Here is a 15,967-nt window from a genome sequence, read left to right as displayed (position 1 = left end):
TCAATCTACTACAAACAATAACCCATAATGACAAAGTGAAAACAGTTTTTAGGATATTTTTTCACATTTATTAAAAATAAAAAACAGAAATACCTTATTTACATAAGTATTCACACCTGTATTTTGGGAGCTTATCCCATTGTTCTGTGCAGATCATTTCAAGCTCTGTCAGGTTGGATGCGGAGCGTCGCTGCACAGCTATTTTCAAGTCCCCCCCCCAGTATTATATTATTCATGTTTAATATATGGCAATATTATATATTATTATATTATGATAATATAAGCAGACAATAGGCTATGATTCCCTGTATGGGACATAACGTATATACTCCGTCAGGTAATAAATATTTTACATTAAAAAAATGTCTGCAGGTATCGATATTTAATCAGGATGTTTTAGGTTATATTGGAAAGATTGCTGAGACTGGATAAATGCACACTTTTTCAACAAAGCCAAATCCACAAACTAAGGATAGCCTTCTCGATTTGAAAAGAACGACACACATAGACCTAATTAGACATATATTAGTTCTTTTCTAGCTACTCTATATTGTCAGTATATTAACCTATGGTGATTAATGAATTGTAAAGAAACAGTGACACAGTCAATCGTCCATATTAGGCTTTCGATATAGGCCTATACATCTGGAAGGTTACAGAATATACGTTTATGCACTTCGGGAAAGTCAAGGGTTTAAGCAGTGTGCACTGCTGGGAGGGTTTTCCTGCGCTCGTGTATGGAGGAGTCGTGATGACGCTCACTAATGCAATTTTCTGAATTAGCATAAAGGACGGCAACTGGCAAAGGATCCACTTGGGGGCAAGTTGCTGATGCGTCATAGCCCTTGGTGAAATTGAGAGAGAGGAGGAGAGGAGAGAAAAAAATAAACAAAACAAATATCGACAGACCTGCGTAAGTACCAATGGCAACGAAGCCCTTCGTGATCTCAGAACGGAACCCACACGTGCTACAGGTGATACAGTAGGAGATATGAGCATTGGAATCGGACATGTAGGGTCCCAAGTTCCATAAACAACTTCTAAAAACACGTTTCCATAGAAACTTGACATGGACTATTAGAGGTTGAAGTCTTTACACCGTGTAGAGAAGAGCATAAATATATTTCACCACTTCACTTTTCCGGACCATGAATCAGCGCCTAATGTGAGCGCGAGGGGGGTGAAACAAGACCAACCACGGATGAAGCCCGCAGCATCGCGCGCTGTCAGAAAAACACACGGGAGGAAAGTTCCAAGTCTGCTGCCCCTTTGTCTTTCGCACCGCGTAAGTGAACCAAGAAACAGCTACGTAAATATTCAAGGATAGTATTATCTGTGGTGCTGAGATATCTGTATAAGAGAGCAGAGACGAGAGAGGAGAAGAAAACAACACTGTCGATTTGTATTGACAACAACAACAAGAACAATAGCAGATCATCATGGATACAGAAGGGTCCTCCGGGCTGGCCAAATCAGCCGCTGTAAAACTGTCCGAGATGGGAGAAAAAACCAAACAGTTTGGCAACAAAATGAAAGCCCCCGACCACCAAAGACGGATTATTTTAGTCATTGTCTGCGTGGCTCTCCTTCTAGACAATATGCTCTATATGGTTATAGTCCCGATTATTCCCGACTACCTCGCTGATTTAGAGCTTGAGCAAGCAGAGCACGTCCACATAGATATACATCAGAATTATTCAATCAACACCACAATGAGCTCAGCCCAAGCTAAAATCAACAGAGACAATTTAGACGTTCAAATAGGAGTACTTTTTGCATCGAAGGCTATCCTGCAGCTTTTGGTGAACCCGTTGTCAGGAACTTTCATAGATCGTGTTGGATACGACATCCCCCTCCTAATCGGACTAACCGTCATGTTCTTCTCTACGTGTATATTTGCTTTCGCTGAGAACTACGCGACGCTGTTTTTCGCCCGTAGTTTACAAGGTCTGGGCTCAGCTTTCGCCGACACCTCAGGAATTGCCATGATAGCAGATAAATACACCGAAGAATCGGAGAGAAGTAAAGCTCTCGGTATCGCCCTGGCGTTCATCTCTTTCGGGAGCCTGGTAGCGCCACCCTTTGGGGGTATCCTGTACGAGTTTGCAGGTAAAAGAGTACCGTTTATCGTTCTCGCCGTGGTTTGCCTTATAGACGGGATTCTGCTCTTGACAGTGATCAAGCCGTTCTCGAACAGGAATAGAGACAATATGCCGGTGGGCACCCCCATCTACAAACTCATGATTGACCCTTACATAGCTGTTGTGGCTGGTGCCCTGACAGTGTGTAACATCCCCCTGGCCTTTCTGGAGCCCACCATAGCCAACTGGATGGAGAGCACCATGCATTCAACTAAGTGGGAAATGGGATTATGTTGGCTGCCCGCTTTCTTCCCACATGTTCTGGGTGTCTACATGACCGTCAAACTGGCTGCTAAGTACCCCAACCTGCAGTGGTTCTATGGAGCTTTGGGCATGGTCATTATCGGGGCCAGCTCGTGCACCATTCCAGCATGCAAAACATTCGGCCAGTTAATCGCCCCGTTGTGCGGCATATGTTTCGGCATCGCTCTCGTGGACACCGCCCTGTTGCCAACTCTTGCCTTTCTCGTCGACGTGCGTCACGTGTCCGTGTACGGCAGCGTCTACGCTTTAGCTGATATCTCCTATTCTGTCGCGTATGCCATGGGTCCTATCGTGGCGGGAAATATAGTGCACAACTATGGGTTTGTTCAACTCAACCTGGGCATGGGCCTCGTCAATGTCCTGTACGCACCGGCCCTTCTGCTGCTCCGCAACGTGTGCCAAATGAAACCATCCTACTCGGAGAGAGATAACCTGTTGGTGGACGATGATGAACCCGAGGGTCTGTATGATACCATGAAAATGGAGGAGCGGAGAGGCAAGAAGAAGGGCTATAGTTCAGCAGGGGACTGCTTGCCTGTGGTGGTGGATGAGAATGGAGGGTTCGACCCGTTTAGAGCACAAACACACGCCTCTGTAGATGAATTCTCTGGTCCAGAGTACAGTTAGAATATTCAGATTACATCTAGAATACTGTAGCAATACTTAGAACGTCCCCGAATCCATTACCGAGAGTTCGAGAATTTGGACACATTCCGTTCGGATTTAAGTACCTGCCAAAAGAGTGGGGTAGACAGTCACTTCACTCTGTAGTGTAGGGCTACTGGTGTACAATATACACATACTAAATCACCTAATCATGATGGTGTGACCCGTTTCCAAAGGTGATTTTATTTTGACTGTAATGTCACGGTCTTTGAACACGTCTTCTATGTATGTAATATGTTTCTTCTGACCGTCTAATTTGAGTACTATTCTGAAAGGTCTAATACAATTCACTGTGTGCGCATAACTACTGCAGAGGATTGTACAAAGGTAAATAGATAAATGTATGTAAAATGTTATATTGATATGATAAATACACGACCAACTATCAACGCATCACAAAAATAACTCGGTTTTAGTTTTGTCAACCTATGATGGCGTTTATAATTTCGTTGACATATTGACAATCATTTTAATTTACATTTTTGTAATTGGGGTTTTTTCTTTTCCATATCTAATTTCGAAACGTAATTGTGACATCTGTATTTTTCATTTAAGTTATGTTTTGTTTTCCTGAAAATGTAGTGTATTATATTGAAATGCGTTTTGTACATATGTGAATATTTACATAGTAAATTATTAAATTGTATGTGTGCCTGTGCATATTTGAGCGTATGCGTGATGTATGCGTGTATTGTCAAAGCATAAGTATCCGTAATAGCTCAAAAACAACTTCCTATATCCTGAGTAGATAGACATATATTAATTTATCGACTATAGTTATAATAAATTGTATTTAAATATAACCGTGTTTTGTGTGTGTCATAATTATTTATAGTGAGATGATTAAACTATATTTTTATCAAACGTAGGCCATAATATTACCAAATAAACAAGTTGATATGAATCCTTATGTAAAACTTGTAATCCCCATGTTGAATAGAAGAGACATTACCCACTGGGTACAGACGTCAGTTCAACGTCTAGTTTGGATTTACATTTGGTTGAGTTGTCCACTAACGTGAATTCAACGTGAAATCAAAAGCAACGTTCACCGTGTCGTTGGATTGAAGGTTAAAAGTTGGGTAAAAAAAAAAGAAGACGAAATTCCTTTACATTCAAGAGCTTTTTCAAATCCAGTCAGTTTTCCAAGTTGATTCAACGTCATCACGTTGAATGTTTCTTGTTGAAATGACGTGGATACAACGTTGATTCAACCCGTTTTTGACCCATTTGGGACGTTGAAGATAATATACAATATTTTTTATCACGACGGATCACGAACTAATTTAATTAACAATTTTAGTTACAGACATTGGTTAATAATCTCTGCTACAAACATTATTGGCACAATATCTGTGAGTAATTTGGACTTTCGAGTAAACGCTTTGTAGTCAGAGATGTGTGAGAAAATTACAGTTACAAGGGTGGATTGTTATTCAACTCATACTGTAAAGATAATCAACGAATAGTTTTGAAGTACGGGTATTGAATATGATACTTCAACCAACTAATCGTTTCACTGTGGATTTTTATTGATTACATAATTTTTTTCAGTGCAATTACGCACGAGAGCCAGAGAGCGAGAGTGCGTGTGTTGTGGGTGTGTGAGTGAGAGGGGAGAAAGAGAGCGAAAGAGAGAGAGAGAGAAACAGAGAGAGAGAGAGAGAGAGAGGAGAAAGAGAGAGGGGAGAAAGAGCGAGAAAGAGAGAGGGGGGAAAGAGCGAGAAAGAGAGAGGGGAGAAAGAGAGAGGAGAAAGAGAGAGGGGAGAAAGAGAGATGAGAAAGAGAGAGGGGTGAAAGAGCGAGAAAGAGAGAGGGGAGAAAGAGAGAGGGGAGAAAGAGAGAGGAGAAAGAGAGAGGAGAAAGAGAGAGGAGAAAGAGAGAGGGGTGAAAGAGCGAGGAGAAAGAGAGAAGGGTGAAAGAGCGAGAAAGAGAGAGGGGAGAAAGAGAGAGAGAGGAGAGGAGAGAAAGAGAGAGGGGTGAAAGAGAGAGAAAGAGAGAGGGGAGAAAGAGAGAAAGAGAGAGGGGAGAAAGAGAGAGGGGAGAAAGAGAGAGAAAGAGAGAGGGGAGAAAGAGAGAGGGGAGACAGAGAGAGGGGAGAAAGAGAGAGTATGCGAATCACATTCTTATTATTTAGGAATGATGTAGCTCATATATCGTAATGTAAATGTTTACTTGGTTGTGCGTAAAGACATAGCGCAACAAGCTGGCGCTCAGCACTGTCCATTGTTCTGAAAGTTGACATTGTTGCTCTGTGAAAACTCCTCGCAGCAGACGCCCACATGGAGAACGGTTCTAACAATATTGTTCACTCAACAACCAAGTATAAGTAGTCAAGTTATTCTTTGATTTTCAGCTCTCAAACTCGGAAAGCCACCTTTATTTCCTAGATCCGACACACTCGATAAAGTCCTACCGGCTAACCCGGCTAGTAGCAACTACTATTTCAAGATCATTTTCCTACTTTGTCAGAGGTGGTCAGGGGGGGATGCAAGGCAAGCTGTCAAATCATATGTTCCACAAATAGATTTCGATGGGAGGAGTTTGCTGCCTGCGGGCGTAAGTACCCACTGGGCATACACTGGTTGAATAAAACGTTGTTTCCACGTCATTTCAATGAAATCACGTTGAACCAACGTGGAATAGACGTTAAATTGACGTCTGTGCCCAGTGGGTAGAGACAAACCCCACCTAGAGCATCTTTACTAAGCAAGTGCTCTCTAAAAGTCAAAGCTTTGCAATGGCTCTGAAGTAGGCGTGGATATCGTGGAGACTGAGACAGAGTGGTGAACGAACATTCCTTCGCGTCAAAGGAGTTCTATAAACACGGACCCGGAACACTGTCATCTCGTTGCAAACATTTTTGACCTCTTGAGGAGAAAAGGGAAAGCATCCATTGCTCAGGTAAGCGGAAATCGTTTTCCTTCTCCTCATTATTCACACATATGGCTAGTTCAGAAAGTTAGCTGATGTATGACGTGCTTTGTTTGAATGACTTGAAAGGAGACAGCTCGTCTATTAATACTTGTGGAAAGATTGTGTTGGTGGTTATGTACCCCTGTGTTTATACAATAATGTATTATGTTTAACAGAGATTCATATTGGTACTAAGGGTTTTAGTTTTTTAAATCTCACTGATAATTACAACTTCACAGTTACTGTTATAAAATCCTCCTATAGCCTAATCAATTTCAGCGTAATCCCCCTTTTTTATTTCTGATGAATGATTTGGATGTACTGGCTTCGTGCAAAAGGTTGAACTTCAACCAACTCTTGAGGGTTTTCAAATTACTTTCACCTGACTGATCCAGACTGGACAACAGCATGCCAATCCTGGAGAGAGATCCGCCGAAAGGCCGCAGGGAAAGCTATGTGAGAAACGCTTTTGTTACATTCGATTTTGTTTCATACTGAGTGTAATGAAGGATTGTCCTTGGTATTTTACCATCAGTTATTTCTTAATATCCTTTATCTCTGCCGGTATATTAAAATGTAGGTATTATCTGCTTATAAGGTCAGAGAAAAATATGTTATTCGGGTAGTTGCAAAAGCAATAGCTTAATCGATATTAATTTATTGATTTAGAATCCAGCATGTAGAATCCAGCATGTAGAATCACGTTGCTTGCTTTACTTCATTATTTTCATACTGTTGCTGTTTTGTAACATTGTTGTGTGTGACTGGCAACATACCATTGCTGAAAGGCTATTTCAGGGAATTCGTTTTGTATAGTAATTGTATAGCCTACAAAATTATGTATTTATTGTTACAAATTTGGCTTGCTCTTGTTTGTTTTTAAAATACATTTAGTGAGAAGGGATTTTCACAAGTGGATTACAGAACTACTTGTCTAACTAACTGACTTTATCATTGGAAAAAGTATGGAGCAACAGCCTTGTAAACCACTGCTAGTGTAACAGATACAGGCGCTATCCGTGGTGCTGAAAAGAGCATGGTTTTGAAACGCGGATATTTCTACTGTGTCCTTGTGCTGACCGCTAGGGGCAAAAAATAGATAATTGACAGACTGGAAGTACTACACTTGTATTATCCCAAACGGAAACTATCAAAAAAAGTGATGCAGAATAAAATGAGACTATTTCACACTACCTACCAAAAACAAAGAGTTGGAATCCGTGATAGGCCTACAATGCACTCAAATTATTTTTCAAATTCGAAACCTATTACATATAAAGGTCAATTTATCCAGGCTATTTAGTAGGAAGATACCAACTAAATCACCAAAGAAAATGCAGTCCCCGTGCATAATTGCAGCAACAGAGATACGCATTCTGCGAATGTTGAGAAATCCGAGAAGTCAAAAGGTTCTCAACAATTAACTTTTCCGTTGCCCGAGCAGTTTAGTCTATGCTACCAGAAAGTACACAGCAACATTGGTTTAGGTTATGATGAATATGAACGAAGCACGTGCCCGTGGAGTGAAACTTCAGTTGCCCACTGGGGATCAATTAATAAGTAAGCCTAAAAATCAATTGAATTCAGAACGATACGATTCTAATGTATCTCCCCGAGAGTGGCCATTTTCTTGGAGCAAATTCCGAATTATAATATTACCAACGTATGCGTTCAATCATACCTGTTTCACATGTGATGTAGGTAACCCACTCTCACAAGTTACATTGACCACAATAACAGACGGATTCCAACATATCGGACCAAACGAACAAATAATTAGTCAACACACTACTAACTCGGTAAACATTTCATTTGCGTCTTAATTCAATGTAAAATAACCTTAGCTGTTTCGATCAAAGGCATCATTTTCGTTTCCCACAGGACGCTGTAAAATTAATTCTCGACGTGGCTTCAAGCGGTTTGAATGAATAATTTACTCAGGTTCTAAGAATGCTAAAGATAAACTTCAGGAAGCAAATAAGAGCTGTAATGCTCAGACTGATGAATAAATGCCTACAGACAGGACAACAGCTTCCTCAGACTGATGAATAAATGCCTACAGACAGGACAACAGCTTCCTCAGACTGATGAATAAATGCCTACAGACAGGACAACACCTTCCTTACACTGATGAACACATTTTGTCCTTTTCGGTGCAGCCTCAATGAGTCAATGTTTATCCCAACCATTACAATAACTGCCTACCCTTTGAAATATAGGCTTGGTTAATGTACAGTAACAACCATTTTTGACACTTACTGATGTAAAAAGGGCTTTATGAATAAATTGGATAGATTGATTAATTGCTTGATAGATGAGAGGAGAGAGAGAGAGAGAGAGAGAGAGAGTGTGATTGATTGATCTCCACAACACTAGGTCCTGCCCAAGGTGCCTGTCCCACCCCTGAAGCAAACTCTGGACATGTACCTGACCAGTATTAAACACCTGGTGAAGGAGGAACAGTACCGGAAGACTAAATCCATTGTGGAGAAGTTCGGAGAACCAGGCGGCACTGGAGAGCTGCTGCAGAAGAAGCTACTGGAGAAGAGCGGCAACACACACAACTGGGTAAACTCCCTCCCTAGCAACACACACAACTGGGTAAACTCCCTCCCTAGCAACACACACAACTGGGTAAACTCCCTCCCTAGCAACACACACAACTGGGTAAACTCCCTCCCTCGCAACACACACAACTGGGTAAACTCCCTCCCTCGCAACACACACAACTGGGTAAACTCCCTCCCTAGCAACACACACAACTGGGTAAACTCCCTCCCTAGCAACACACACAACTGGGTAAACTCCCTCCCTAGCAACACACACAACTGGGTAAACTCCCTCCCTCGCAACACACACAACTGGGTAAACTCCCTCCCTCGCAACAACACAACTGGGTAAACTCCCTCCCTAGCAACACACACAACTGGGTAAACTCCCTCCCTAGCAACACACACAACTGGGTAAACTCCCTCCCTAGCAACACACACAACTGGGTAAACTCCCTCCCTCGCAACACACACAACTGGGTAAACTCCCTCCCTAGCAACACACACAACTGGGTAAACTCCCTCCCTCGCAACACACACAACTGGGTAAACTCCCTCCCTCGCAACACACACAACTGGGTAAACTCCCTCCCTAGCAACACACACAACTGGGTAAACTCCCTCCCTAGCAACACACACAACTGGGTAAACTCCCTCCATCGCAACACACACAACTGGGTAAACTCCCTCCCTCGCAACACACACAACTGGGTAAACTCCCTCCCTCGCAACACACACAACTGGGTAAACTCCCTCCCTAGCAACACACACAACTGGGTAAACTCCCTCCCTCACAACACACACAACTGGGTAAACTCCCTCCCTCGCAACACACACAACTGGGTAAACTCCCTCCCTAGCAACACACACAACTGGGTAAACTCCCTCCCTCACAACACACACAACTGGGTAAACTCCCTCCCTAGCAACACACACAACTGGGTAAACTCCCTCCCTCGCAACACACACAACTGGGTAAACTCCCTCCATCGCAACACACACAACTGGGTAAACTCCCTCCATCGCAACACACACAACTGGGTAAACTCCCTCCCTAGCAACACACACAACTGGGTAAACTCCCTCCATCGCAACACACACAACTGGGTAAACTCCCTCCCTCGCAACACACACAACTGGGTAAACTCCCTCCATCGCAACACACACAACTGGGTAAACTCCCTCCATCGCAACACACACAACTGGGTAAACTCCCTCCATCGCAACACACACAACTGGGTAAACTCCCTCCCTCGCAACACACACAACTGGGTAAACTCCCTCCCTCGCAACACACACAACTGGGTAAACTCCCTCCCTCACAACACACACAACTGGGTAAACTTCCTCCCTCACAACACACACAACTGGGTAAACTCCCTCCCTAGCAACACACACAACTGGGTAAACTCCCTCCCTCGCAACACACACAACTGGGTAAACTCCCTCCCTAGCAACACACACACAACTGGGTAAACTCCCTCCCTCGCAACACACACAACTGGGTAAACTCCCTCCCTCGCAACACACACAACTGGGTAAACTCCCTCCCTAGCAACACACACAACTGGGTAAACTCCCTCCATCGCAACACACACAACTGGGTAAACTCCCTCCCTAGCAACACACACAACTGGGTAAACTCCCTCCCTCGCAACACACACAACTGGGTAAACTCCCTCCCTCGCAACACACACAACTGGGTAAACTCCCTCCATCGCAACACACACAACTGGGTAAACTCCCTCCCTAGCAACACACACAACTGGGTAAACTCCCTCCCTCGCAACAACACAACTGGGTAAACTCCCTCCCTCGCAACAACACAACTGGGTAAACTCCCTCCCTCACAACACACACACAACTGGGTAAACTCCCTCCCTCACAACACACACACAACTGGGTAAACTCCCTCCCTCGCAACACACACAACTGGGTAAACTCCCTCCCTCGCAACACACACAACTGGGTAAACTCCCTCCATCGCAACACACACAACTGGGTAAACTCCCTCCATCGCAACACACACAACTGGGTAAACTCCATCCCTCGCAACACACACAACTGGGTAAACTCCCTCCCTCACAACACACACAACTGGGTAAACTCCCTCCCTAGCAACACACACAACTGGGTAAACTCCCTCCCTCGCAACACACACAACTGGGTAAACTCCCTCCATCGCAACACACACAACTGGGTAAACTCCCTCCCTCGCAACACACACAACTGGGTAAACTCCCTCCCTCAGACAATGTGCATCCTAAAAGGCATCCTATTGCCTAGATAGTGTACTACATTCAACCAGAGTCCATAGGGATCTGGTCAATGCTAGTGTGCACTAACGGAAATAGGGTGGTGTTTGGGAGGCAGACAAGACCCTCTAGCAACTCTAAGCATTCAAATCCATGGATATTCTGTTAGCAGTATGGGAGTAATGAGCGATCTATTGTTTCTCCATGCTATGTTTGTACTGTATTGAAAATAGAAGTCAGATCTGGTGTGGAGTGGGAATAGTCAGATCTGGTGTGGAGTGGGAATAGTCAGATCTAGTGTGGAGTGGGAATAGTCAGATCTGGTGTGGAGTGGGAATAGTCAGATCTGGTGTGGAGTGGGAATAGTCAGATCTGGTGTGGAGTGGGAATAGTCAGATCTGGTGTGGAGTGGGAATAGTCAGATCTAGTGTGGGGTGGGAATAGTCAGATCTGGTGTGGGGTGGGAATAGTCAGATCTGGTGTGGAGTGGGAATAGTCAGATCTGGTGTGGAGTGGGATGCACTTTACCCTTTTGCTCCCAGATGCGTAAAGCACGCAAAGGCAGTCTGCAATCCTTCTAGTGTATACTTCAACTGTTACGTGGAGTGGAAAAGGCGAACCCAATTGCAGACTCAGACGAGGAGACTGGGATGAAGTAACTAAGGTATTTATTGAAACACAAGGGGGGAGATGGAGTGCAGGTCAGGAGAAGCTCGGGCGGGTTACTGGAAACCAGGTGCGGAGGCTGAGGCTGGAGCCAGAGGGGTTGAGACAGGGTAAGCAGGTCCGGAGGGGAATCCAAGGGAGTAGTAGACTGGGGAATACAGGACAGAGTAGCAGGATGACGAGACGTGGGACTGGAGACGGGGACCAGAGTCAGAGCGGGCGGAACTGTAGCGGAGAGGAAAACAGCGTCAGGAACGGAAAACAGGCACGACAGGATCTAAATAGTAACAACCGGCTAGAAACGTAGACAGACTGAGCAGCGATTATTATCTGGCAGTGTGGAAATGGCAGGACTGAGTATTTGTAGAGGTCTTGATTATGGAACTGGTTGCAGCTAGTGGGGATCTGCTCTGACTCCAGCACACCTGTCCCCGCCCACACAATCACACACAGAGAGGGAGAGGGAGAGAGTACTGGGGGAGTGGCGGCAGGTCAAGGAGACACAGAATGAGCAGTAGAGGGTGTTGCAGGAGCAGATGTGACATCAACATAACTTAAGGGTGATGCATTGTAGACCACAAGTAGAAGTCAACATTAAAGTTGTGATACATCAGGATAACAGAACAGTGTGTCAGTCACAGAAAGATAAACAATGTCCTTTTATAGCCCATTGGAGACCTGTCCATACAGACTGTCCTTTTATAGCCCATTGGAGACCTGTCCATACAGACTGTCCTTTTATAGCCCATTGGAGACCTATCCATACAGACTGTCCTTTTAAAACTCATTGGAGACCTGTCCATACAGACTGTCCTTTTATAGCCCATTGGAGACCTGTCCATACAGATTGTCCTTTTATAGCCCATTGGAGACCTATCCATACAGACTGTCCTTTTAAAACTCATTGGAGACCTGTCCATACAGACTGTCCTTTTAAAACTCATTGGAGACCTGTCCATACAGACTGTCCTTTTAAAACTCATTGGAGACCTGTCCATACAGACTGTCCTTTAATAACCCATTGGAGACCTGTCCATACAGACTGTCCTTTTATAGCCCATAAGAGACCTGTCCATACAGACTGTCCTTTAATAACCCATTGGAGACCTGTCCATACAGACTGTCCTTTTATAGCCCATAAGAGACCTGTCCATACAGACTGTCCTTTTATAGCCCATTGGAGACCTGTCCATACAGACTGTCCTTTAATAACCCATTGGAGACCTGTCCATACAGACTGTCCTTTAATAACCCATTGGAGACCTGTCCATACAGACTGTCCTTTTATAGCCCATAAGAGACCTGTCCATACAGACTGTCCTTTTATAGCCCATTGGAGACCTGTCCATACAGACTGTCCTTTTATAGCCAATTGGAGACCTGTCCATACAGACTGTCCTTTTATAGCCAATTGGAGACCTGTCCATACAGACTGTCCTTTTAAAACTCATTGGAGACCTGTCCATACAGACTGTCCTTTTAAAACTCATTGGAGACCTGTCCATACAGACTGTCCTTTAATAACCCATTGGAGACCTGTCCATACAGACTGTCCTTTTCTAGCCCATTGGAGACCTGTCCATACAGACTGTCCTTTTCTAGCCCATTGGAGACCTGTCCATACAGACTGTCCTTTTATAGCCAATTGGAGACCTGTCCATACAGACTGTCCTTTAATAACCCATTGGAGACCTGTCCATACAGACTGTCCTTTTAAAACTCATTGGAGACCTGTCCATACAGACTGTCCTTTAATAACCCATTGGAGACCTGTCCATCCAGACTGTCCTTTTAAAACTCATTGGAGACCTGTCCATACAGACTGTCCTTTAATAACCCATTGGAGACCTGTCCATACAGACTGTCCTTTTAAAACTCATTGGAGACCTGTCCATACAGACTGTCCTTTAATAACCCATTGGAGACCTGTCCATACAGACTGTCCTTTTATAGCCCATTGGAGACCTGTCCATACAGACTGTCCTTTAATAACCCATTGGAGACCTGTCCATACAGACTGTCCTTTAATAACCCATTGGAGACCTGTCCATACAGACTGTCCTTTAATAACCCGTTGGAGACCTGTCCATACAGACTGTAGAGTCTCCACACTGTGATCAAAAACACAATCAACACCATAAATGGCCCAATAGATTTGGACCATCAATAACAGCTGGCACTGGAAGGAGGAAAGAACTGAAGCTAACAAAAAGGTGGGGAAATAACTAAAACTGTGGCCATAGATCAATCAGACATGCCACTTGGTGTCTCTCTCTCTCTCTCTCTCTCTCTCTCTCTCTCTCTCTCTGTGTCTCACTCTCTCTCTCTCTCTCAGGTGTATGACTACTGGCTAGACGATATGTATTTGAATCAGAGATTGGCCCTACCAGTCAACTCCAATCCTGCCATGGTCTTCCCAAAACAAGGCTTTAGAGATCACAAAGACTCACTCAGGTATGTACAGTACACTTGGTGTCCAAAATACACTTCATAAAATCCACTTCATAAAATACATTTCATAAAATCCACAACATAAAATACATTTCATAAAATACACTTCATAAAATACATTTCATATACTTCAGAAAATACATTTCACATAATACACTGAATAAAATACACTTCATAAACTTCATAAAATACACTTTAAAAAATAAATTTCATAAAATAAATTTCATAAAAAACACTTCATAAAATACACCTCATAAAAGACACTTCATAAAATACACCTCATAAAATACACTTCATAAAATACACCTCATAAAATACACTTCATAAAATACACCTCATAAAATACACTTCATAAAATACACCTCATAAAATACACTTCATAAATTACGTTTCATAATCACAACAAAGTACTTCCTGAATGTGAAATACACAGTAATGAGGGTGCTTCCTTCAATGAGGGGGATGATGCAGTCATTTTCTCAATCAGATTAGTCCTGGTTGAATGACCACGCATTGAATTACACTTGACAAGAGGGAGTAATGGACATAGTAATCTCTGCACCCAAAAAGAAAACAGCTATTCAATGACTAGAGACTATGTACATGAACTAGGTACTCAGAGGAGAAGATTGATGATTTGAACTATGTACTCATGAGAGAAGATGACTCTGTACCGGTACCCCCTGTATATAGCCTCCACATTGACTCTGTACCGGTACCCCCTGTATATAGCCTCCACATTGACTCTGTACCGGTACCCCCTGTATATGGCCTCCACATTGACTCTGTACCGGTACCCTCTGTATATAGCCTCCACATTGACTCTGTACCGGTACCCCCTGTATATAGCCTCCACATTGACTCTGTACCGTACCCCCTGTATATAGACTCCACATTGACTCTGTACCGGTACCTCCTGTATATAGCCTCCACATTGACTCTGTACCGGTACCCCCTGTATATAGCCTCCACATTGACTCTGTACCGGTACCCCCCTGTATATAGCCTCCACATTGACTCTGTACCGGTACCCCTGTATATAGCCTCCACATTGACTCTGTACCGGTACCCCCTGTATATAGCCTCCACATTGACTCTGTACCGGTACCCCCTGTATATAGCCTCCACATTGACTTTGTACCGGTACCCCCTGTATATAGCCTCCACATTGACTCTGTACCGGTACCCCCTGTATATAGCCTCCACATTGACTCTGTACCGGTACCCCCCTGTATATAGCCTCCACATTGACTCTGTACCGGTACCCCCTGTATATAGCCTCCACATTGACTCTGTACCGGTACCCCCTGTATATAGCCTCCACATTGACTCTGTACCGGTACCCCCTGTATATAGCCTCCACATTGACTCTGTACCGGTACCCCCTGTATATAGCCTCCACATTGACTCTGTACCGGTACCCCCTGTATATAGCCTCCACATTGACTCTGTACCGTAACACCCTGTATATAGCCTCCACATTGACTCTGTACCGGTACCCCCTGTATATAGCCTCCACATTGACTCTGTACCGTAACACCCTGTATATAGCCTCCACATTGACTCTGTACCGGTACCCCCTGTATATAGCCTCCACATTGACTCTGTACCGGTACTCCCTCCATATAGCCTCCACATTGACTCTGCACCGGTACCCCCTGTATATAGCCCCTGTATATAGTTTAATTATTTGTTACTTTTATTTTCTATTTTTTACTTATCTATTTTTTTTACTTAACACTTATTTTAATTGTTGGTTCAGGGCTTGAAAGTATGCATTTCACTGTAAGGTGTACACGTGTTGTATTCGGCGCATGTGACACATACAATTTGATTTGATTTGATAATTTGAACTAGGTACTCACTCTGTTATTGGTAATGGTGAGAGGTGAGAGGTGAGAGGTTAGCATGTTTTGTTGTAGTCTCTGTAGGTTGTAGCCTCCACAGATCAGATCAGTCACTTATTTCCTTCATTTTGTATTTTCTAATCTTGAATCCCTGCCACAACTACAAACTGTTCAACTATATAATGGTAAATACAACATACGGTAATACAACA

The 15,967-nt window shown here is 43.6% G+C and overlaps 2 protein-coding genes across 2 annotated transcripts in view; both read left to right on the top strand.

Annotated features, from left to right (window-relative positions):
• The first annotated feature begins 1,439 nt into the window (after positions 1-1,439).
• On the top strand, positions 1,440-3,032 carry LOC120029565 (probable vesicular acetylcholine transporter-A). Its single transcript, XM_038974834.1, has one exon. The coding sequence runs from the start codon at positions 1,440-1,442 to the stop codon at positions 3,030-3,032; it is 1,593 nt and encodes a 530-aa protein (XP_038830762.1).
• Positions 3,033-6,395: 3,363 nt separating this feature from the next.
• LOC120029340 (choline O-acetyltransferase-like) overlaps positions 6,396-15,967 on the top strand; it is a 28,806-nt gene continuing 19,234 nt past the window's right edge. Inside the window, exons 1-3 of the mRNA XM_038974574.1 lie at positions 6,396-6,443; positions 8,364-8,555; positions 13,793-13,911. Coding sequence (XP_038830502.1) covers positions 6,396-6,443; positions 8,364-8,555; positions 13,793-13,911 — 359 coding nt within the window. The remainder of the gene's footprint in view (positions 6,444-8,363; positions 8,556-13,792; positions 13,912-15,967) is intronic.

Source organism: Salvelinus namaycush, chromosome 35 (genome assembly GCF_016432855.1).
Source record: "Salvelinus namaycush isolate Seneca chromosome 35, SaNama_1.0, whole genome shotgun sequence".
Classification (NCBI taxonomy): domain Eukaryota; kingdom Metazoa; phylum Chordata; class Actinopteri; order Salmoniformes; family Salmonidae; genus Salvelinus; species Salvelinus namaycush.
Note: the sequence above shows the minus strand (reverse complement) of the source record. Positions and strands in the feature narration are given on the sequence as shown.

Bases quoted from the DNA above. Each gene is read 5' to 3' on its own strand.
- LOC120029565 (XM_038974834.1), top strand. From the start codon at position 1,440: ATGGATACAGAAGGGTCCTCCGGGCTGGCCAAATCAGCCGCTGTAAAA.